The 23,601-nt window shown below is 46.5% G+C and overlaps 1 protein-coding gene across 1 annotated transcript in view; it reads right to left on the minus strand.

Moving 5' to 3' along the window:
* The window catches only part of HS6ST2 (heparan sulfate 6-O-sulfotransferase 2), a 127,561-nt gene extending 104,870 nt beyond the window's left edge, over positions 1-22,691 (minus strand). The window contains exon 1 of the mRNA XM_051784663.1: positions 22,080-22,691. Coding sequence (XP_051640623.1) covers positions 22,080-22,591 — 512 coding nt within the window. The 5' untranslated portion in view covers positions 22,592-22,691. The remainder of the gene's footprint in view (positions 1-22,079) is intronic.
* Between the last annotated feature and the right edge of the window lie 910 nt (positions 22,692-23,601).

The raw sequence follows: 23,601 nt of genomic DNA on the forward strand, positions 1-23,601 counted from the left end.
TAAACCTCATTTAGGATAAATAAAAAAGCTTATTTGTCCCTAGAGCCAAGGAGTTGAAGCAATCACAACAGACCCAGAGACATGTGAGTAGTACATGTCCAAAACTTAGTGGAATCCACACAGAGGAGCTTTGCAAAGCTTCTGAAAGAGGCTTAACAACCAGGACAGCAGCCAGAGGACTCCCAAAAGAGGCAGACCTGAGACTCCAAGGGGAGAAAAAGCAAAGACCATTTCTAGCTTGAACACCAATTAGAAAGGATGAGCAAAGAAACTGTTCCCCTGGACAGTTATCTCTTGTGTTGATCTCCAGCTTCACTGCCAGTCTCCCCTCCTTGGCCAAACAGGTCAGAGGACCCCAGATTTTGGGTAAGTGGTCAAAAAGGAAGTAATTCTCTTTGGACAGAAGTCAGATACCTGCAAGCTTCTCGTTTCTCCCAGAAAACCAGAGCTGTCAGGATGCCAGCAAGCTCCTTCCACACAACAAAACTCCAGGGAAAAAACACACACGCCAGATCTTCATCATAACCACTGACAGAGGCAAATCTTGAGTAACTCTACCAAAGTCAATGGGCCAGCAGCAGAGAACATGATCCCTGTGATAATACACCAAATCCATAAAGTCTCCATTTTCTAGTAGAGAGTGGATATTTTCCATTTAAAGTGTTTAAACACAGCACCTGAGGTACTCTCTCTGCTGAAGTCAGCAATGACAGTAAGTTCCACCAGCTCCTGTACTCTACAAGGACATCATCCAAGGTCAGGCAGCATGTGGGGACTTGAAGGACACCTCCTCCTCCTCCTCCCCAAAAGTGAGCATCTTCTCCTCTTGTGCCTCTACCAGGAACAGCACCTACTGGAGTCACCCGAGAGTCAAAGAGGCTGCTCTATTTGCAGCTGTAAACATTTTATTTATTCTGAAAATTCAACCAACGCAGCTGTTGATCTGAAATACGAGTCGGTGGAGTTTGCGTCTTACTGCAGGCAATCACATTTATTATAATAAAGAACTATAAATAAATAATGAGGTTGCTTAACAGGGACACGGGTAACCTGTCTAGACACTTGCAGCGGTGACGTACTCTGCACTGGAATGCCCTCCACATTAACAATAAGTCTTGATTAAAAGTATTATTTTATTTTAAAGCGAGGCAATGGTTGCTTATTTAAAAATACCAAAGCCTGCTTCTCAGCGCTGTCAGCATGCACCCAGCAAACTTAGCTAGTAACACCTTGCTCTCTAGCAAGCCTTCACCATAGCAGACCTTAAGAAAGATCAGGGAAACACTCCAGTATGCAGAATTTTTCATAATTTACTGCCATAAAAAAAATCAAATTCTCCTATTTGGAGCAGAAAAGGATACTGCTCCATCAACAGGCTGCCGTACCCACAGCTCAACAGCACCCTGTGACCACCATCTGGATGTCACAGTGGTGCTTCGTGGAGGGGAGAACCCCTCTTCCCCTTCCCTGGCATTTCACTGTCTGCTTAATGGAGAAAAGCAATGGCCAAACTAATAGCTGGGATATGTGACCTTAATTAATTAGCAGACCTAGTGGAAAATGCCAGCTCTGCACTGTCACTGCCTGCTTTCAAGGACCCTCTGCCTGCGTCAGCAGCACAGAGACACTGGGTCCATTAACGTTTGCTCCAGGGTAAGGACGTATGATACAAGGGTGGCTTTAGCAACCTGTTACCAGGGAGGCAAGGTGTGAGACAAAGGAGTAACCTCCTGTGAATCCGTTTGTGGTGAAAGTCTTCCCTCTCCATATACCTCTGTGACGGGCCCTAGGAGAAACTCACCAAGAACAAAGCTAAGGTCAGCTGGGAGGGATGCAGAGAGCAAGCAGATGGCTGCCTGCCACCTCACCAATCAGCAAAATCATTCACTTCAACTGCCTCATGAAATATTTCCTCACTGCTTCCTCTCTCACTCTAGCTGCCCTCTGTCATCCACACCCTGCGTCCATTTGGGTTACAAGACCCATTTAGCCCATAGTGGGGAACAGCTGGGAAAGCAAACAAACAAACAAAGTCAGACCAGTACCTTCCCCAATGACTCCAAAATCCCAGGGGCAGCTGCAACAGCACTCTGGGAATAACACAAAAAGAAAATAATTCTTTTTCTATAGAAATATCCCCTGTCCTCAAACAGGCCTGCAGTTACAATCAATTTCAATAATAAACTTTATCAATAGACTTTATCAACTGCTCTTCAGGAAAAGATCTCCCTTCATTCCCTAAGACATTTCTCTGCCCTTGGAGGAAAATACCAGAGTCTTGGACTTTACAGAAGTAAATTCTGCAAGCAGCAGCAGTTCTACTAATGTTTGGAGAGAGACCACGAGGAGCTTGACCAAGGATTTGACAAACATCTGGCTCACAGGACAGATGTGTGTTCACATGGGCACAGTTTCATCAGTCAGGTCCTAATGCTGGTTGAAAATCTTGTGCATCACAGATAAGAAAACCACAATCACAGCTGCCTGTTGGGATTTCCATGTTTATTTCCACGGGTCATATTATGGAATGAAATATAGTTTTGCAACTAAAAAAAAGTACTATTATTGTTATCACCTCTAAACCATTAAGTCATGTCCAGATGCTGGGTTAAGTATATTCTGAATACATGCAATAAATAAAAAATTTAAATCCCAAATAAGCTACATTTTTTCAGGGGACATGACCTTACCAACTTCAGCTCCTCCAGGACCATAGGCAGCCTTGCAATTTAAATCCGAATTCTCCCTCTAATTTCCCATCTTTTTTTTGTTAAGCTCAAGTTCCTTCAGTATCCACCTCACGTTGGATTTATAATGCTAATCAAACCTCTCCAGGTAGAGTTCATAAATTAATCTTTGGTAAAATAAATACATCAGCCAATCTTGGTACAAACATTCCTGCCTCTGATTGAGCTGAATTCCAGGACCGTGTGGCACGCATTTCAAAAGGGTGAAGTGGCAGGAAAGATGCACGTCCCCACAGTGTATTTGCATCAATGTGACCTCAAAGCCACAATGCCTGGGCAGGTGGCAGGATGAGACTCCATAGTTATTATGCAAAGGTACAATTTGCTTTGCTGTTCCTTCACGCCTCCTTACCCAGGCAGTGAGCTCCAGGTGCACGGTGCTTGCTGGTGGCAGGACCAGAGGGTTTGGCTCTGAACCCCCGGGACCAGGCACTGGGATGACCTGAGTGCACAGCCCCACACCCAGGGGCATAAACACCACCCTCTGAGGCTCCTTGGATGCTCTGAGATATTTATAAAAAAGTGCTCACAACACAAGTTGTACTTTCCTGTTTTATGCTAACTACAGGCACCTCTAAGAGGCAATCAATAGTTAGTCTGTGCCATACCCTAAGAACCCTAAAATGTTAAGTGCAGGAACCATCACAGACAAGACATTACGGCATTTATACAGGTTGAACTCCTACAACAAAAGCTATTTATACACTAACTCTGAAGAGCTGAAGTGTTCATCTGCTAACAAAATTGGCTGGGTGGTTTCGACAGGACCCAGGGCCAGAAGTATGAGCAGCTCTGCTGCCCAGTGTCAGAGGTAGCTCTACACTAAGCTCCCAGTGCAACCAGTGCAAAGAAAATGCATGACAGCTACATCTCAGCATTCATGCATGAGGAATATAAAGGCAGCAGGGGTATCCCAACCTACTGGGATGAAGAAATTAAGAAATTCCTTACTTTGAAATCATCTCAGTTATACCTGTTTTGCTGCAGTGCTAATGCCAGGTTGACCAGCTTGCCATACAAAACCCACAGGCAGAGAAGAGGGCACAGATGGACACACCCATGTCCATCAGCCAAGGCGAGACCCTTGTCACTCACCCACCTGAGAGCCAGAGAAACAAAGGCTCCTCTGCCCACATCCCTGACACCCACAGCAGCCCACACCTGCCATGACACTGGCACCAAGCTTCCTTCTCAGCTGTGCCAGGCACACAGTCTTGATTAGTTGCCATCAACGCCCTAATTTATCATTCTTTAAAGAGAGTTAAGTGTGTATTATATATCTGATAGGCTTCAGTTATGCAGACACAACTTGTTGGTGTAATGGGTACAGTTTGAAGAGAAGTACTAAGTACATTCCTCCTTAAATGAAAACACAGTGGTCCAAATCTCTGCCTTCAATCCCACAGTGAAATTCCCTCTCTTCCACTGCGGACACAATACGATTGCCAATTAAAAAGTGAAAGCAGAACTCAATGCAATAGTAAAGCAATTAAACAGGAAAAAAGTCATGAGAGCAGGATGAACACAGTCTACTGGGGAAGAAAAAAAAAAGAAATTAGTCCTTTTAAAGCAACACTAAAAACCTGTAGGTACCGGATTTGATTTTAAAAAGATGTTAGCAATGATACATATGCTCAGTCGAATTGCCAAGAAGAATTAGTTTAGAAGAAAAAAAAAAAGTTTAAAAAATACACTTAGGAAGCAATAATATCGTTCTGGTTTATGTACTGCCACTGCCGTACAGCGCCGCGCTTTCGAACGTTTCAGGGATCACAAAATGCTTTCCCATCGCCAAAACGAAGCCCAGCAAATTGCTAATGATAACAGTTAAGGCAAGACGTGGAAATCCAGTTCTGAAAATGAAGAATGTCAGAAACTGCATGCTGGTTTAACAGCCCTAACCAGGCAGCCAAGTGCTGCTCACAGGCTCGCCCTCCCAGCAGACCGCTCCGGAGAGCTGGGGCAAATCAGGAACTACTAATTACGAGTGTCTAAGGAGGATGCAGTGACATTTCTTTGTACGGATGGAGCACTTTGTGGGTATTACACTGGCTTTTAACCTCTCATCCCATCATACAATGCCAATGAGTTTTGTGGTCCAAGCATTAACCCTGTGGAAAAGAGCTGATACTGCAAAACCCCAGCTCTTATCATTAAAGCTAACCGGATCCTGTTCTTCAACCAATTTAAGACAGAGCTAATGTGGGGCATGAATTATCTTTGTTCCTGGCAGGCCACCTTTCCAGGGAATAGGGTTGTTCATGCAATCAACAGGATGAGCACCATTGTCTCTAACAGGGAGGAGCTGGGCCATGGAAGCATCACCCCTGCCAAGTCCAGAGCACACACGATGGGGAGTGTGCAGATTTCAGCTCTGCAGCAGCCAGACCGGGCAGCACTGAAGATCAAGCCAAGATCAGACCTGGCAGCGCCCCAGGGCACAGCATCTACTTTGACATTTTCAATACCCTGTGGATGCCTCCAGGAGCAAGCCACGGATGAGCTGCTGAAGGCACAACAGCCAGTACAATCTCCTTCCCAAGGTAGTTCAGACACCCTGTAACGTTGCTGCTAACTCCCAGAAAATTCTGATTTCAACACAAAACTGAAGTCTTCTAATGTTACCTCTTCTAAAATCTTACCCTGTGCTCATGAATTAATGTTGTAAATCCAAGGGAATGAAAGGGTTACATGATCTGTGTGTTATACAGGTCTTAAGCTCTTCAAATGTCTGGTCAGCTGTTAAGAAGGGAGGTCTGACCTGAGTTAGCTAAAAATTCCTACACCTTTTAGAAAGCTTTACCAGTAAACTCACCTATTGATCAGAGCACTGACCCTTTCAAGCTTGCACAAACCTGGAATTTCAATATTTTCTCCAGGTATCAAGAAGAAACTCCAAACCAAGACCAAGCCTTAACAATCCCAAATAATGTTCTTTTTAAATATGCTATTAAATCAATGCTATTAAAATACTGACAGCAAAGCACTTTCAGGTATCCTGTGGGCATCTCTAGCACCAGCCACTGCAGAAACAAATATGCCTGGAAAACAAAGACAACTGAGGAGCTTTGGGGTGCCCAACTGCATGAGCTTATCCCTTAAGCCAAATTTTGTTCTGAGACTCTAAGATACACAAATTTAATGGGATTTACTTCATCCTCTAAATCTCAGGTTAATTTCATTTTGACAGCATTTCATTTTGACAATTTAAAACCCACGACAGACTGCTACGACAACCTTCAGATGAACTCGCTCTCAACTCACAAGCTGAGAGCAAGGAAACACAAAGCCCTGCAGGTCATAAACCTCTGCTCAGCCAACGACACCCAGCAAGATGCAGGTAGCTCAATTCAGGGCAATAATTGCCACCTCAAGTTGGAGAAAGGGCAGCACACAACTCTCTCGTTGGGTCGGACACAGAAACAGGCAGCCAACTGCAACAAGCAGGGCTTGTTCTCAGGGAAAACGTGGTGTTTCAAAAGCAGAACAGAGGCAACAGCTTCCGCTCCCAGGCTGCGGTTAAAGCAGACGCGACTTGATTTTTAAACCCACACCTATATATAGTTACGGTAAGCGAAAATGTCTGTTGATACTTGTGTTATGCAAAAGTTGCTCTAATTATTAACTACAGCTCTACAGCCTACGGTGCCTCCTCCAAGGAACCTGAAGGAACATCTCCACCACCATTAACAGAAACACCAGTCTCGATCCCGAGGGGACCAGCTCTTTTCTGTCCGGGAGCAGGAGGCTGCCCCACAGCAGGAGTTGGAGCCCTGCACCCTGTGATGCTACAGGAAGGAGACACGAGCTTGCAGCAGGAATGTCCTGCTCCAGCTCCATCAGTCTCTGTCTCCACCTGCACCTGCAGCAGGAGAGGAAATAAGCACATCAACCCACTGCTACCACCAATCTTCTGGACTTTAATTAAGTGGAAAGAAAAAGGCTAAAACTCTACAGGGAAAAGCTGCCTGTTGGTTTGCCTCTTAAACCGAGTCATTCCTCCAGCACCAGCCTGTCCCCTCCAAATTGCTTTTATATCTTGCTGTACAAAATGTCTTTTTGTTCTCTGGGAGGTTGGAGGAACATCTCATAGGAACGATGACCGGATTTTGCAATATGTGGTTTTGAAGGTTAGTGTTAAATTTGACACTGTAGCTCCAAAGTAATTGTGACTAACCACTAAATCAGCATGTGTAATGGATTCCTCCGAACATTTATAGCTAGCAGTTCCATTATGCTCTAATCTGGAAAACATCTAAACGACTCTCCGCAAAAATTAGAGTGGAACATAAATGTCTTGATAAAAACAAGATTCCAGAGATACTCCATTTAACCACAGTGACTTCTAAAACATAATGTCTAGCGCAATAACATCCATTAGAGTGCAGTCATTTGCTATTTGATTTTTAAACCCATGCTACAAGACATCAATCTAGTGTCAAGTCTATGTGAAAGGTGAAACAATCAAAAGCAAACCTCTGGGACAGTGTTGGGACCTGCAAGGAGAAGTGAGTGGTAAACAAAGAAGCTGAGGAGCACCAAGAGGCTGCCTGGCAGCTGTGGAGGGAAGCTACCTCTCCCTGCTGCCAAAGGGCAAGCTCAAAGTCACCCTGTGCTCCTGCATGCTCATCCCTGCACATAATTTGAATCAAAACCCTTCAGTCCACAGTAAAACACCACACTGTAGGAAGTGTCTGTCCTTGTTCAGCTTCATCCTCTTCCTAAATCCGTAATTTCCAAACTCTGAAAGTCTGGGGATAAAATAGCTCCTGAGGGAGAAGCACCATGTTAGAGATCCTGGCTGTCCTCTCTTGTCTAGGAAATGATGCCAGAAGATCTTTATGCTATCAAAACCCACAATAAAAATAACAAAATTAGCTAAGATTACAAGAAGCAAAAGAGGGAAGCGTTACTGATTCATTCCATCTTCCTGGAAAAACCTGAACTGCGGTTAAGTGGAGGACAACTTGAAATTTTCCATTAGTGGGGGAAAAAAAAAAAAAAAAAGCTTGTTTAAAGAGAGAAGGGAAAAAATCCCTCAGGTTAGTGTTCAAGTACAGCAACAATAAATTTTATCACAAAATCTCTGCTAGGCAGATACTCACCCTGCTCCCAGCCCAAGGAGCAGTGGAGCTTGCAAAAAGGCTGCTCTTGTTTAACACAAAAACCGTGTAAAAAATAAAAGCCAGCATGAGAATTCCAATCTTCAAGCAGTGAGGGAACAGACATCTTTTTGACATTGCTCCCAGCAAATTGTCCTCCAGTCTCCTTGCCTGGGGGACACCCGCAGAGGGGGAGCAGGCGGTAAGGGAGGAGCTGGCTGGGCTGTGTGTGCACCAGGGGATGCGACTGCTGTGGGTGACCCCAAAGAGCTCGACAGCACTCGCAGCCTGGAGTGATCTCAGCTTACTCTGGGCCAGCGACACCGGCGTCAGTCTAGACCAGGGACTTAAAAACACTTCACCACTACACTTTCCTGAGTTGTACTGTGCACTCCTGCACCACAACTAAGGATCAAAGCCAAGTGATGCAATAAGCGACTGCAGCACATCCCAGCCCTGGTACCTGCATTAAAGTGAAGGCTTTTGCTTTTGTCCTTAACAGAAAGGGATGTTTCATCTCAGCTGCTCAAGCAAGATGAAAAACAAACTGTAAAATGAAAGGATGTTGTCCACATGAGCTAAAAAGCCTGTGTTCTGCTCCCTACTTCCCCAAACATCCAAGATTGACTCCCACCAGCTAGCACACTGCAGATTTTAGGATCAGTTACACTAGCACAGGTCATGCCCTTGGGACACAATGTACTCTTCAGCATCTATAAATTCTACAATAACCTAAACCCAAAAGAAAGCACATCTCCCAAGTCCTGCAAGAGAGCCCAACACAAATTTCCACAAGTACTAAAAGGCAATGACATCTAGCAGCCCAGAACTGCAATTCCTGCCTTTATATCACATCCCAGATGCCTGCTTCCCTTTTCCATAGAAAATTAAGTTGGTCCTCTGCCACAACTGAAATGATAACTGCACTGTAAAAGATACAGCCCTAGGCAGGCAAGCCACCTGTAAATGCTCATGTGCCCAATGACTTCTACCTCGCCCGTGTTAGGAGGGAGGAGGTGAGGTTCTCACCCCAAAGCTGTCCTCCAAAAGGAAACAGATTCTAAGTAAGCTGAATATGCAGAGGTGAAAGTCACAGGAAAGCAGTTTGGTAACACCTGCTGCCAAAAAAGAGTAACTTGCTTCACAGACTTGTGTTAGCTTCTCTCAATGATCAAATTTCAGCCTGAGTATCCATCATCATGAGATGCCAGATGTCAGGTTTAACCAACCTAATCTCCATTATAAACAACTCCTACAAGTAACTGGGACTCCAGCATGTACTGAGACATACAAATATCCTTAAAAAGATCTTTTAATCACAAGAGTAAAGAGACCAGAATATCACTTATCTTGATAGACCATTATATAAGACATTAAATATTTTTACTGTAAGGGAAAAAATAAAATATGATACTGCACTTCATACCCATAACTCTTCCATGAATACATAACTTTATTGCAGGAAGCAATTCACCTTCATGACTTCAGGTGATACATGAAGAAAAGGAGAAGCAAAAATGTCCTGAGAATTCCAGAAAAATAACATAACATGATGGTAAAAGCAAAACCAACCCTTTAGACAAGAAACAAGAGAGCCTCAGATTCCGTAAAAAAAGCCTATATAATTGCAGTTCCAAAGTACAGTTAATTTGCAGCATTTAATAAACAAGTTGCCATCAGCCTTAAACCTCAATTTCCAGACTCAGCTGTACCTGGGAGAGCAGCAGGACGGGCTGAGCACACAATCAAATCCTCCAGAACGACTGCTGAGCCACCGCGGCCGAGCCAGAGAATCTGCTTATATATTTTACAAATAACCGGATCCTTCCCTAATCCAGGCTCTGAGAAATTTTTATCTCACCATGAGCTCAGCTATTCTTAAGTCCTTTCTGTGTTTTTTTTTTCTCTGTGCTGCCTGATACACTGACCAATTTTATGAAAGGGATTGGTTGACAGGAGGTCCGGATTCAGGTCAAACGGAGCCAGCCTTTTCGGTGTGCTCTTCCAGATGCTGGTGGAAAAGAGGCCTAAAACTCCCCTTTTCCCCTACACCCTCAAATCAAACCTGCCCAGGAAAGGCATCTCTTCCTGCAGAGGCCTAGTGGTTACACAAAGTCTGAAAAAGCTGCTACTTCTGGTCCTTCAGGTCCTAATCCAAAACTGATATACCAGCCAGGATGGACATCATCACGTGGACACATCAACTTATCCAAGTTGCTCCCTAGGTCTTTGGGTCCTGCAGCAGGGAATCTCAACTTTCACTTGACTCAGCATGTCTCTAGACCCTGCACCCTCCATTTATCTTGGTGCACACGCAGCTACAAGCACTGGCCAGTTGCAAGTTGTAAGAAAAGGAGAATTACAGCAGGACAAAGCTGGCATCCCAAACAAGAGCAAAGACATGGAATCCCAACTCTGCAGAGCACAAAATTTGAATGTAACAAAAGGTGCTCACGCCATTACTGACTCCTATTCTGCAAAGCACTGAGCAATACATTTAAGCACTTTAAGTCTATGCTTAAGCAATATATTTAAGTACTTTTGTTCACACAACAGAGTTCTGGCTGGACAAGACAGTTTGTGTGCCTCTTAAACCTAGTGATGCACAACCTCCTTCTGATCCCTTCTCCAAAAATACCAGCACTGTTCCATTACATGCCTTCAGTTAAAGGTCCTAATAAATAAATTTAAAAATACTTAGGGTACATTTTTTCAAAAGCTGTATTTTACCAAACCCCAGGTCCAACACACTCAGCCATGGTTGCAAACAAGGATAGTTACTCACACACTTTCGTCCTTGCAAGCAACAAAAGAACTTAGTAATTCCAAAACACAGGGCAGTGCCCACACGTTTCCTGTGCAACATTTTCTGTTGACTGTATTTCTAGAAAAATTGCAATTTCTTCTTGCATATGGTAGCATGTTAAATATGCCACAAAACACTGGGTGATAAAGCAGCTTCCAGAACTGTTCCCCAGTCAAAACTCATCCCTAGCCATTGCCCTCTTGTTCCACTGTTCTGCATCACTGCTAGCAAGCTGCAATCTCCAAACTCCAGCAGGTATTATCAGCACTACCCCATAAATCTAACTCAGTGAGAAGGTTGTCTCTATCCATAAAATTCTGAGAGTGCTCATATTCCAACCCAGAATACTGCTGACATCCAAAACGCAACTAGCAGCATGCAAAGTGAGCCACTAGAAGGCTGGCTCATCTCAGGAGAAGCAGCTGCAGGTGCAACTACTCTTTTCATTTGTTTTCTTTCTCTCCTCTGGCAATGAGATGAAAAAAGGCATTTATAACCATACTTTGCAAAATGCATTAGTTATGTTCAAGAATACGGGCTCACCTGGGGTCTATCTGACTTGTTTCAGAAACAGGAGTGGTTTAAATGGCTATACAGGATAGTTTTACAAACAAATAGTGTTTAAGAGATATAAGGAACTGAAGCTTCTCTTAGGTCTCTGCTACCACTGTGCCTTCTGATGCTCTTGTCCCCTCCACATGGAGCAGCTGCAGCCTTAACAGGCACCCACTGCAACCAGACAAAGCAATAGCTTAAAGCACAGCAGCAGTGTTTCATTCCTACTGACTTTGGTCAGGACATCTGGTTTCAGATACCCAAAGTCTCCTAGTCAGGAGGGCAGGTCCCAGCTTTTCTCACTACACCCTTCTATGAGCCAGAGCACCAGGCTCACAGACACACCTTTAGGGCTTGCTTAGACCATGCTTTATGACAACTGTACCAGGCTTTGGATCTTCCCAAGTTGTTCCTTCCAAAGGGTAAGGTCATACACTGCTTTGGATGTGAAAAAGGGTGAACATTAGATCATGTAAAAGTTCTGGCCTGGAAGCACCAAGCAGTGTGATCACACACCAGTAGCTACATGGTTTGAAAGCTTTCCTCTTCCCTTCCCAGGAAGGGAACAAACGCCACAGCCCCCACAGGACACCAGCATGTGGCAGTGTACATGGCAGGCTGGAGTCACCTGTCAGCACAGCACATTGGGTTGATATTTAAACACTACAGCTTCCCAAAATTCAAACCAAACACTTAGAAATATTTCCAGTGTCTCTACTTAGGACTAGTCACACACAGGCAGCAGAGCTACTACATGCAGTCAGGTCAGGAAATCCAACATCCTTTATGCTACATACACATGGAAAGACATCCTCATGCAAAGAGCTGAATTACATAGACAAGGCAGTGCTGAGATGAGATGACAGGCATGGTGATGCTCATCCCAAGGGTAAAGTCCTGGCTTCTCGAATCCCACTTGCATGTTTATCTACCACTTGTCTCTCACACAGATCAGAGTCAAGCATACAGACCGCAGCAGCAACCTGCCACCTGAAAGACAAAAAACTGACCTTTATAGTTGGATTTATTTAAAAGCAAAAACTCTACTCCACATTTTATTGACCTAAAGATTTAAAGTTATTGGAAATCACCAAAATAAAAAAACCAACGTACAGAAGTTTCAGCTAAAGATGAACAGTTAGGAAAAGAGAAAATGTAATGGGGAGACCATGCCAACACAGGCTTTTTCTCTTAATTAAAGACTGACATGCAGCACGCAAAAATTAAAGGAATTAAAGATTAATTTATGCCATTTATGTTTTTGCAAGTCACTCAGCTATCATCAGGCAGGCGCATCCTGTTGTGTCTGACATTTCCTCAAGCGCTTTTGTCTTCTCCCTTCCCCGTGCTACCACTGTACTGATTAGATCCGACTTCCCCACAGAAACATAAAAAGCTCTGTGAAAGGCAGAAGCCATGCAGACATCTTCCTCACTTTCTATAGTTGGTGGAATCAGTTCCAGGAGGAACAAAACCCACCACTCTCCTGGGAGCGTTGCACAGACAGATGCCTCCTCCCACCTCCAGCCCCAGTTAAATCCTACATGGGGAGGACAACCCCCGCAGCATCCTCACTATCAAGAGGAGTTAACTGCTGGCAAAAAACAGGAGAAAGTTAGTACCTGGCAAGATTTGCTCAAGCAGGATACAAGCACATTTCCGATAACTTCCTCTGGACCCGCAACAAAAAAAAACTTGCAACCTCAGAACGGCTTGGGATCGCTCCAGGGAATAACTTTCCCACAGGCAAAAGGAAATGCTCTCTCCTCAGTTACCCTGAAAAAGCAACTTTCAAAAGCAGCTTCTCCGGCTCTGACCAAGGAAACATTGTTTTGCTTAACAGGGGGGTTAAAACTGTTGCTTTACTCTGAACCCAAGGAAGGCTGGAGAAAATAATCAGTGGCAGACTGTGCTTTTAGTCACTTGATTTGGGAATTTGCTGAAGGATCCCCACAGTTCAAAGAGCAGTCTGAATGAGCAGATTCCCACTGCTGGGAGCCTTGCAATGTTTTAACTTAGCCAATACAAAATGGAGTAAAGGCAGAATTGATCTTCCAGCTACTTGGACCTCTAAGAGCATCAAAACTTCATAGTCCTTTTGATTATGGGAAATTAGGAGCACTTGCTACAAGTATCTCATGAAAGGCATACTCTTCTTCATGCCTTTATGGAGATGTGCAAAATCATTTATGCTGCAAGATTATCTCCCTCGTAGCTGCATATATTTAGTTACATCAAAAGTTTGGCTCCCTCAGAATTGGATAAGCGGCTGTGAACCAAGAAGTAACATGATTTGAGTCTCAACCCTAATGGATCTTATGACTTATAGGCCTCTAAAGACTAATGATTTTCTTCAAGACTAAATAAATGGAGATTTCACTCAAAGCTGCATATAATAGCTTAAATGGATTCTGTCTTTAAAAGCATGAACAGCTGAGAGGGATGGTTAGAGTCAGAGAAAAAGAAAATAGGCTGGTCCTAATTGCTACTCATTCAAAAACATTATCTTGTTACACGCATATATACACTATCCACCCAGAGATATGGGAGTGGATGCAAAAGGCTACACCGAGTTAAGTGTTTACCACTAGACTTTCTATTTCAACAACAACAGCCCTACTGATGTTAAACAGAGGTCCCACCCAAGAAAACATATTGAACAAGTTATACATTCGCTGCTTACATCAACACTATGAACTTGAACACAAAAGAATAGATTGCTTTGGCTTTTTAGTCTCACATTAGCAAATGCAATTATCTTTCATTAATTTTACAGAGGGTTCACAGTGGAAATTAAATCATTTCTTCACGTCTAAGAAAAACTTTACTGTTTTAATTATTCATAAATACTAAAGTCTCCTACTTATTACTCATCACAAATGTGATTTGTTTCAATAACGCCTCAATAATTTGGTGATACCCTATTAGTCCCAGAACACAATGTACAATTGCCAGCATCAGCAAGTAAATCATACACAATAATCCATGCTTGCTCTTCAGTGCCAGCTGCCAAGGAAGAAGAGGAGGAGGAAGGCAGGAATGACACTTCATCCTCCCACAGAAAAACACTATCCCACATCTCCTGTCCTGGTCGGTTTTGCTTCCATCCAAGATACTGCAAACTCAGACAGGCACTGCTCGGGCAAGCATTCCATCCCCAAACTGGGAACTAGCAACCAGGCTCCCAAGGGAGGAAGGCAGTGGCTGGGGATGCTCCATCGCTTCGCTTCCCTGCAGATTTACATCCGGGCAGGCAGCTGTCCAGCAATGGGAATTAACTGATTCAGAAGGGAAAGGGAAATTAATCCTCACAAGTATGTAAGGAGCCTACATGGGTAATTCCAGAAAAGGCTGAGTCTTGGCCACAGTAATCCCTGCAGAGCGAAACAAAGCCCAGGCGCCATTTCTGCAGCAAAGTGGTTAAATAAGGAATTATCCAGAGTTTTGTGTCCTGGCTGCCGACTGCTTGGCAGATTGAGTCTTATGAGAGGGGAAGAGAGGGCTGGAAAGTTACTACAGCTGAATCTGCTGTATTTACAGATTTTTATACTGTTTCTTCTGTCATTTAAAAAAAAAAAAAAACAAACTGACCTTATCACAAAAATCTCTTCAAGTTACACAAAAGTACATATACATACACATATTTTTCCATAGTAAAGTCAAGAAAACATCAGTACCTTTGACACAATTCTCTCCTCCTTACACTAAACCAGTGCTCACAGGGGCAGACAGTCCCTGCCAGGTCCCAGGTGGGTTCCATCCAGCCCAGCAGTCCTGCCCTTGGCACAGCTCCCAGAGACATCCTGAAACCCGCCACACTTACCCAAAACCCATGTCTTCTCAAAAAGATCCATTCCCACTTCCCATTTTCAGCCACATATTAATTATTTTTGCTTTCTGGCAAGTTACGTGAGCTAATTTTGGGCTGATGCTGTACAGAAATGCTGCCTTTATTATTATGGTTGTGGAGAAAGTAAATTAATGCAAAGGATTGCACACAGAGGCCTAATCCATTTGAGGTAAATCAATGCATTGCACATTTAAATTGCTCTGCTTTCCTTCAGAAAAGTACATTCAAGTGATTCATTAGGCACTGAACTGTTCACAGAAACAGTCCAATTCTCTTAGGCATGCCAGTGCATCTCTGCTAGTTAAATTTAAAAAGCAATCAAATCTACTAATAAGTCCTTTTTGCCGACATTTACATCAGTAGAGAACATGATTCCTGACAATTCAGATTAAATAAATGAGGCACAAATTAATCTCAGTTAATATGCCTCAGAACCGACCCTCAACTTGTTAAACTTAAAAATCTGTCTTTTAATAAAAATAACTTATTGGTGATACCTGACTTCCAAGTGTCTTTGATAACCTTTACTAAAGGTTATAAAGTTATCAAGAGGGATCACAAAGTACAATCTGTGTCTATTTTAATACAGTCCAAGCATGTATTTATAGTTTAGTTTAAATATTTACAAATGCCAAAAGAAAAGTTAGCAGAAAGGCACTTTTCAATAAAAAGTAATTGTGTCTTAGTATAACAGCACCATGCCACAGTGTTCAAATTCCCACTCTCTCTTTTAGAGAGGACCAACTCAGATAACATACGGAACAAACAATTCAAGGAATAATGCCTGTGCCTCATATCTTGCTCTACTGCAATCACTGGGATTTATTTTTGCAACAATTAATGACTTCTCTCTACCCACAAAAAAAATTTAAGGTAAAAGGCAGTAGGAAACATATACTTCTAAATAACTAAAAGTCAATTTGCACTTTATTAAAGATTTAGAGGAGAGTTGAAGAAACCTAATATGGAAAATGATTTTTTAATCCCTTTAAGAAGTCCACCACTTTATCTGCAAAACCAGCAATACCAATTTAGAGAGCTTCACAAGTGCTATAGTCCAAACTTAAAAAAATCCATGAACTTAAGTTTATAACCAAACCTTTCAAGGTCAGGCCCTGTAATGGGATTAGGTCAAGGAAACACTTGTACTTATGAAAATAATCCCCTGCTCTTCCCCTCAAAGCCCCTTTTTCACTCTGGAGGCTGGTCCACTGCTACCAGAGCCCCAAAACCAGAGCCAGCTTTCAGATCACCAGGTGCCAGGAGGGGAATTTCAGCTGCTGCAGGTGCACATTTGTGGGTGGTGAGGCAATATTCACTGCACATCTCATCCTGCAGCCGCAGCAGCCACCACACCAAAACGAGCAGGGTCATTAGGAAATCTCGCTGACAAATGAAGCAGCTCGGAGTCGCTCAGGCCTGGCGGCATCTCTGCAAATGCTCCGGTTTGGGGGTTTTTTTTGGCTTTATAATTGTTGCAGAGTTTCTCTCCAGGAGTTTCAGTGATGCATATTTGAAGGGCAGGCAGGCAGACACCCTCTTGGTGCTCTGGCCAGGACCCAAATTACAGCAGGCCACCCCATCTGCTCATTCACAGCCTCCAGCTCAGCCAGGCTGGTTCCCTTTCTCCCCAAGCAGTTCCCCCCCAGCCAGGCTTCACCCCGCAAAGTGGGGAGACTCCATTCTTGGAAACGGTGTCTGCTCCACCAGCTCCAGAGGTTTTAAATTGTCCACCTCTTGCCAAAGCTTACATTATCCACGCCAAGTCTTGGGGCACTCTACAGCACCTTTCCTGCCTACAAGGGGTTTAGTGATAATTCATGGGGCTTAACTATTCCCCAAATTCCACCACTACAGGTGAAACAGTGGAGCTCATCCGCTTGCACAGCTATATATCACCTTTGCAATAAGGAGAAGCACACTCAACAGCTGCTAAGAGCCAAACTCCACAAGTGATTTTTCTCTCCCTGGCAGCATTATGTGACAGCTTTCCCTCTGCGCACCAAAGCGGCTTACTGGGAAAACCCAGGCACAGGTCCCAGCCTGCTCCAGGATGATCCACACTCACTCCAGGGATGGTGGCAGGACTTGCTGCAGCAAATCTGCCTTCTTCCTGGGGCTCTGGCTGGTGAGGAGTCAGGCACACTGGGGTGGATGTGGTGGGTTGACCTCAGCTGGACACCGGGTGCCCACCAAGCCGCTCTATTGTTCCCCTCCTCAGCAGGACACAGCAGGGAGAAAATTGACCCAATCGTGGGTCAAGATAAAGGCAGTTTAAGAAAGCAAAAGCACAGGTCACTCATAGAAATGAAGGAAAACTAAAGATTCATTCTCTACTTTCCACCAGCAGATGATGCCCAGCCACTTCCTGGGAAGCAGTGCTTCAGGACACCTAATGGCTACTCCAGAACACAAACATCTTAACAACAAATGCCCCGCTCATCCTGCTTTCTCTTAGCTTTTACTGCTAAGCAGACATCTTATGGCCTGGAATATCCCTTTGGTCACTTGAGGTCAGCTCTCCTGGCTATGTCCCCTCCCAAGATCTTGCCTGCCCCCAACCAACTGGTCGGGGGAAATGCTGGAGAGAGTCTTGGAGCTATGGGAGCCCTGCTCAGCAGTAGCCAAAACACTGGTGTGTTATCAACACCTTTCTAGCTACCAACATACAGCACTGCAAGGGCTGCTGTGGGGAAAACTGACCCCATCTCAGTCAGATCCAGTACCACAAACCTCAGAGTAGATGAGATTTGCAGACACAAATCCCACCACACTTCCAAGAGCTTGAGAATTAATCTGCTCAGTCAACAGAGACACACATAGAAAACACTTCCAGTTTGCTGGGAAATGTTTTAATGCACCTTCTTTTAGGTTTTTATAAGACTCAACTTGGAAGTGTTTAACTAACATGCAGGGACAAGACAAGAATGCCCATGTATCACCAGCAGCTTCTGCCCTACATCACAACAACCTAGTGCCAGCATCAGGCCTCCCAAAAGCCAGCAGGCACCATCCCTGGTCCTGGTCCAACAGGCTTGTACCAGCAGCATGAAGTTTCTCCCAACCTCAGACTTTCTGGCTCCAGAGGAAGTTCTGCAAGCTTGTTCTCCTCTCAACAGAGAACATCTCTTTCCTCTAATGCTAGCCAGGAGGAACAGGAACACCAAATACAGCCTCACCTTTACCCATAAGCACTTCTCTCACCCAACGAGGCTACGAAGTCATGACACCCCTTAAGAATGTCAGTATCTGTATTTACTCCCATGTCTCGTTACATTTTCCTGTCTAACGTCAAGGCCTTTTGTTTCTTGCAATGGTGCCACTGGATTTACTGCTATAGACAACTTCAGTAGATACTTCCCATAATAATTAGCCAGAGCTGAGAGAAATCTCAGTTCTGTGATGCTCTAATGCACAGTTACTTTGGATGCTGCCTCCGTTCAGTGTGCCAAAAGCTTTGAGTCTTCCACAATCAATCAAGTGACCCAAGTCAGTCACTCACGACTAGAAAAAGGCACATTTCTCCTTTCTCACCACTGATGCCAAGAAGCTGAGACAATCCCCTCCTTTCTGCCACCACCATCAGCCCATTCCATCAACCTCCCAAGCAGCAAATCCAAAGCACTGAAAGCATCAACTGTGCCTGCACCTTCCCCCTTCCCTCTCCCGCAATTTCTGGATGCCACAGTGGTGAGCAGGGCTGGTGGAGCAGGAGACAAGCAGGAACTGGGGCACACAGAATGTGCACCTTGATGGGACCCAAGAAGGAAAAACCAAAAATCCCTCTCCCCACCCAGAGAACCATGTTCCTCTAGGGGAATGAAGAGCCAAAGGAGGCAAGGGAGCTCTATTTATCTGCTTACTACTTACTGAGGATCACAGACCACCACTACAAAAGAAAGTTAGTTTTGGGAACCTATATGCTCACAGACAGGAAAGCACCATTGTGTTAAATTCAGAACAAAACATATCACAACAGCCACCCTGAGTATTTCTACCGCTTCAAGAATTTGCCCTCCAAACCTGCAACTCCCAAAGAAAACAGAAGCAGACTGCTGATGGAATTAAGAGCAGAGACTGGAAGATGACTGCTGCAGGCAGCAAGGTTCTCCATGGGCACACCCTCCAGGCTGATCCCAGCAGATCCCACCACAGCAATGCTCTGTACCTGGTGCTGAGCATTACAAGGTCCAGGACGGGGTTTTCTTCAGACTAACAAAGACTCAATTTTTAAACAAAAGGCCATTAAAAAACAGCCCAGGTAACCAGCAATCTGACAAATAGATTCTTCATGCCTGAAAAGACAAACATCTGTGCAAAGTAATCACACAGAGATGCAAGCTAAAAAGTTTTCCAGTCTCATTTGGCTATTCCCAAACAAGCTACACAGCCCCAAGACAGTAACTAGAGATTGCATTACGCAGATGCCAAGCAGTTCAAATCACTCTTATCAAAGGTCTCACTTTTTAACCATCTTAACTATAAATGCAGGAATTCCCACCCTTGTCAAGTCAAGCTTCACTTGAGGAAGTCATCCTCTGATCCTGACCAAATCCTGCTCCCTGTCCTGACAGTGCTCCCCAAATGGGCCTTGTACTCCTCCAAGTTGCTCCCCCTTCCTGCAGGATTTGCACAACAGGGCTGTGACATTCCTTCCCTTCCCACCAGCACCTCTGACCCAGGATGGTCAGGCCTCCCCACCAAAAAAACCTCAGGACAGGAATAGCCAGGCTGGCCTCGCTCCGAGCCAGAAAGGCTCCCCTGCTCAGACGCCTTCATCCCAAATCTACTGCTGCTCTGAAAGCAGCTTTTATCTGCCCAGAAAGGGCTTATATTTGTGTCTGTTACTGGCACTAGGAAGAAGTACCAATTAACTAGTTGTCAGCTGAATGCTGCTAAATCAAGAACACAAAATAAAATTAAAGACAACGTATTAAAATGGGCAGGAAGACTTGAAAGGACTGTTGTTCATTTAAGAACTTCTCTTCAACATTTAGAAGTTGCAGTCCAAATAATTGCTTGTCAAGACAATTTTTTTGGAGACTAACTGGAGCTATTCAGCAAGCTGTGTAATTAGGTTATTAAAAATATAATACCACCTTGAAGCCTTTCAGAGAGTAGACCCCTACCTAACACAAAATCATCACAGCTCCATTTTCCTCCCTCTCTCCTGGCTTCGAGTCACAAGTCACAAGTCCTAGGGACCTCTAAGAAGCTGGCTGTGACAACATACATTGTTTGCTGGACAAGGAATCATCACTCAACTCCTGAGCAGGTACGTGCCCTGCTTCCATTTCAACTCAGAAAAGCATGTTTGGTATCCAACAGGAGAAAAGCCATACAAAGCCAAAACCTACAGACAAAACCCCAGCTTTCCAAGCCTGGCATTCCCTTTTGCCTCAGGTGGTGAGTTCAGCACAAGGAGTCTCCCATTTTTCCAGAGGGCACAGCTAAGCCCAAGCACAGAGAGTCCTGTCTCTGGGGAAGGAAGGGAATCCCTGCCCCACAGCTATAGCTCTGCAGGCCGGGCCCATCTCTGGGGGAAGAGAAACACAGATCACTGGAAACTGTACAGAAAAACAGAGCACATGTTTTGCAATTTCCATTTCTGCTGACAAACAACATATTTACAGGACAGGTAAAATAAACTACAGAGACTGGTAAGGCTGAGCAGCCTGAAACAAGGAAGCTAATAGGCCCAGAGGAAAGGAATTGGTTCCTGATGTTTGCAAATGGGATGTCACAAAAATGAGACAATTAAAATTAAAAGCAGTAAGGAAGACAAAAGAGCAGGAATCACAATAGTCAAGTCTGATAAAGAGCTGCTCCTTGGGTACAGGACGATAATGACGCTAAACATTTTTCTACTAGATGGCAGTGTAGTGTCACACTATATAAAAGGAATTCTAGAAAGAAATTGCTTTGTATTTCAAGTAAATCTGTGCTTAGACTTGACTTCAGAGAGCATGATATATAACAGCAGCCTCTTTGTAAGGGGACCTGCCATTAGTCTCACAGTGCAATAGGAGTGATACTCTAGTTTCTAATTTCCCAGTGAAAGAACAAGAAAAGACACTAAAACCCTGAGCAGTTCTGCTACACGGTACAGCTGCGTGCACAGCCACGGATAAGCTACTGAGGCTGTTACAACTGAAGGTAGGCTGTGATCAAACAGCTCCGGGAATGGAGGAAGCAGGTCCTCGCTGCTCGGGGGAAGAAGCCAGTTGGGCTTTTGAAAGTAGGGGCAGCATTTAGGTAATCTCCTGGCTATGGTCAGGGGAGGTTGGCAACTTTGGCAACAAAGAAAGGTGCAAGGATGAAGAGAGCAGTGCCACTAAAATTCAAAATGCAAACACAAAATAATCAAGGTTAGGGCTGAAGGACAATGCAAATATTTGCAGGTAACAGCCATAACAGTAACCTTTACTTTGCAAAGCCGCCATTCTCATAAGCCAAACTTCAGATGCAAGAAGATACTGTGGCTTACCAACACTCCCAAAACCAACACTAATTCCTGGCGTACGCAGGAGCTTACAGGAGCTCAGTACAGCCAGGTGATCTGCCAGAGATGGAAAAGCTCCGAGGGAAGCTCGCAGGCATCCGGAGCACCCTCGCTCCTGCAAGAGCCGCTCCCAGGGTCCCCGAGCCGTGGGGCTGCCAGGCCTGTTCCTTTGTCACTGCGTTCGTACCCCCCGGGTTGTCCCCACCACCGCGACAGCCAGCGGGACATCCCTTACATCACCGCACTGGCGGCGGCGCGGGGCAGGTTTCGTCCGCTCTGCAGAGCTCGCGGTTCGCTGCGCCCGCCGCGGTGGCCCCGGGCCGGTGCGGCTCCCGGAGCCCTGGTTGCACCCCCGCCGTGCATCCCGCTCCGCGCCGGGGTGCTCGGGACCCACCGCGCTACCCCCTCCCTCCTCCCGCCGCCGCAGCATCCCCGCCACGGCTGCGCCCCGCAGCTCCATCGCCCGTCCCGAGGAGGGACCGGAGTGCGCGGGGAGCCCACCGGGGCACGGCCTCACCTGGAGGGCCGGAGCCGCACCTCCTTCTTGCTGTCCACCACGGAGGGCACGCAGTTGGTGAGCTCGGTCCAGTCGGCGTGCAGCCCGCAGCTCCAGCCGGTGGAGAAGCGGGAGAAGAGCCAGGTCTCCCGCTTGCCGGGCCGGTGGCAGGTGCACTTCTTCTGCCCGGCGCGGCACTCGCAGGGCTGCTCCAGCTGGATGTTGCGGACCAGGTGCCGCCCGAAGGTGGTTCCGCCCGTCTTCTGGATGTGCAGGAACACGATCAGGTCGTCCCCCTTGATGTTGAAGTCCACCCGCCGCAGCAAGTCGTCGGCGGAGAAATTGAAGCGGGGAACGAAACGCGCCGGCGTCTCGTCCTCCGCCCGGTACGGGTCGGCGGCGGCGGCGGGGCTCAGGGCGCGGAGCCGCAGGAGCTGGCACTCGGTGCCCGGGCAGACGTACTGCAGCACGATCACGGCGAAGAGGAAGAGCATCACCAGCGCCAGCAGCACCTTGTGGGACCGGTCCTCCATCGTCGCCGGGAGCGCCGCGCATCGCCGCCGCCGCCCCGCTCAGAGCCGCCGCCGCAGCCGCCGCCGCCGCCCCCGCGGGGGGACCCGCGCGGCCGCCATCGCCCGCCGCTGCCCACGGCCCTTCCCGGCAGCCCCCGCGCCGCGCCCGCCGCGCGCCTCCGCCCGCCCCGCCGGCACCGCCCCCCGCCGGCACCGCCCCGGCCGGCACCGCCCCGGCGGGCCCTGGAATGGGACCGGGAACGGGACCAGGAACGGGACCGGCAGTGCACTGGGACCGCCCCCAGCGCGGCTGCTGGGCATCGGAACTGGGACTGGGAATGGGACTGGGACCGGCACCGGCACTGCACCGGACTTGGACCAGGACCAGCACCGGCACCGGGACTGGGACCGGCACCGCTCCCCACGCACGGATCGGGACTGGCACTGCACTGGGACTGCTCCCGCCGCGGCCGCTCGGCGCCGCACCGGGATGGGGACAGGGACAGGGACTAGGGAATGGCACCGCACCGGCACTGCGCTCCACGCACGGACCGGCACTAGGACCGGCACTGCGCCGAGACCGGCACCTCCCTGGAGCCGGCACCGCACCGGGACCCGCACTGGTACCGGTACCGCGGTCCACGCACGGACGGGGACCGGCGCTCCCGGGAGCAGCCGCCGGGCACAGCGAGCTCCGAGCGTGCCCGGCACCGGGGCGCACCGGGGCGCTCCGTCCTCCTGCCCCGCGCCGGACCGGCAGTGGCACGTCTGCGGTGCCATCGTCCAGCCCATCCATCACACACACACCCATCGCTGGACCCGCTGGTGCTTTCTCTCCATAACTCACACCAACACCCCGCGTTTCGATGGGGGAGTGCGGTGTGAGTGCATCGGCTGTTTTTCTTGACGCCCCGAGTGGTTTCGATCTATTTCAGGTAGCAAATACCTGCGCTATCTCTGTCAACATATTTCGAAACCCCTCTGTGCAAAGAGAGTGTTCTGTAAATAAAACAATAACAACAAGGGCTCTG

The sequence above is a fragment of the Manacus candei genome, unplaced genomic scaffold (genome assembly GCF_025592945.1).
Source record: "Manacus candei isolate 608988 ecotype Guabito, Panama unplaced genomic scaffold, ASM2559294v1 h1tg000003l, whole genome shotgun sequence".
Taxonomy (NCBI): Eukaryota; Metazoa; Chordata; class Aves; order Passeriformes; family Pipridae; genus Manacus; species Manacus candei.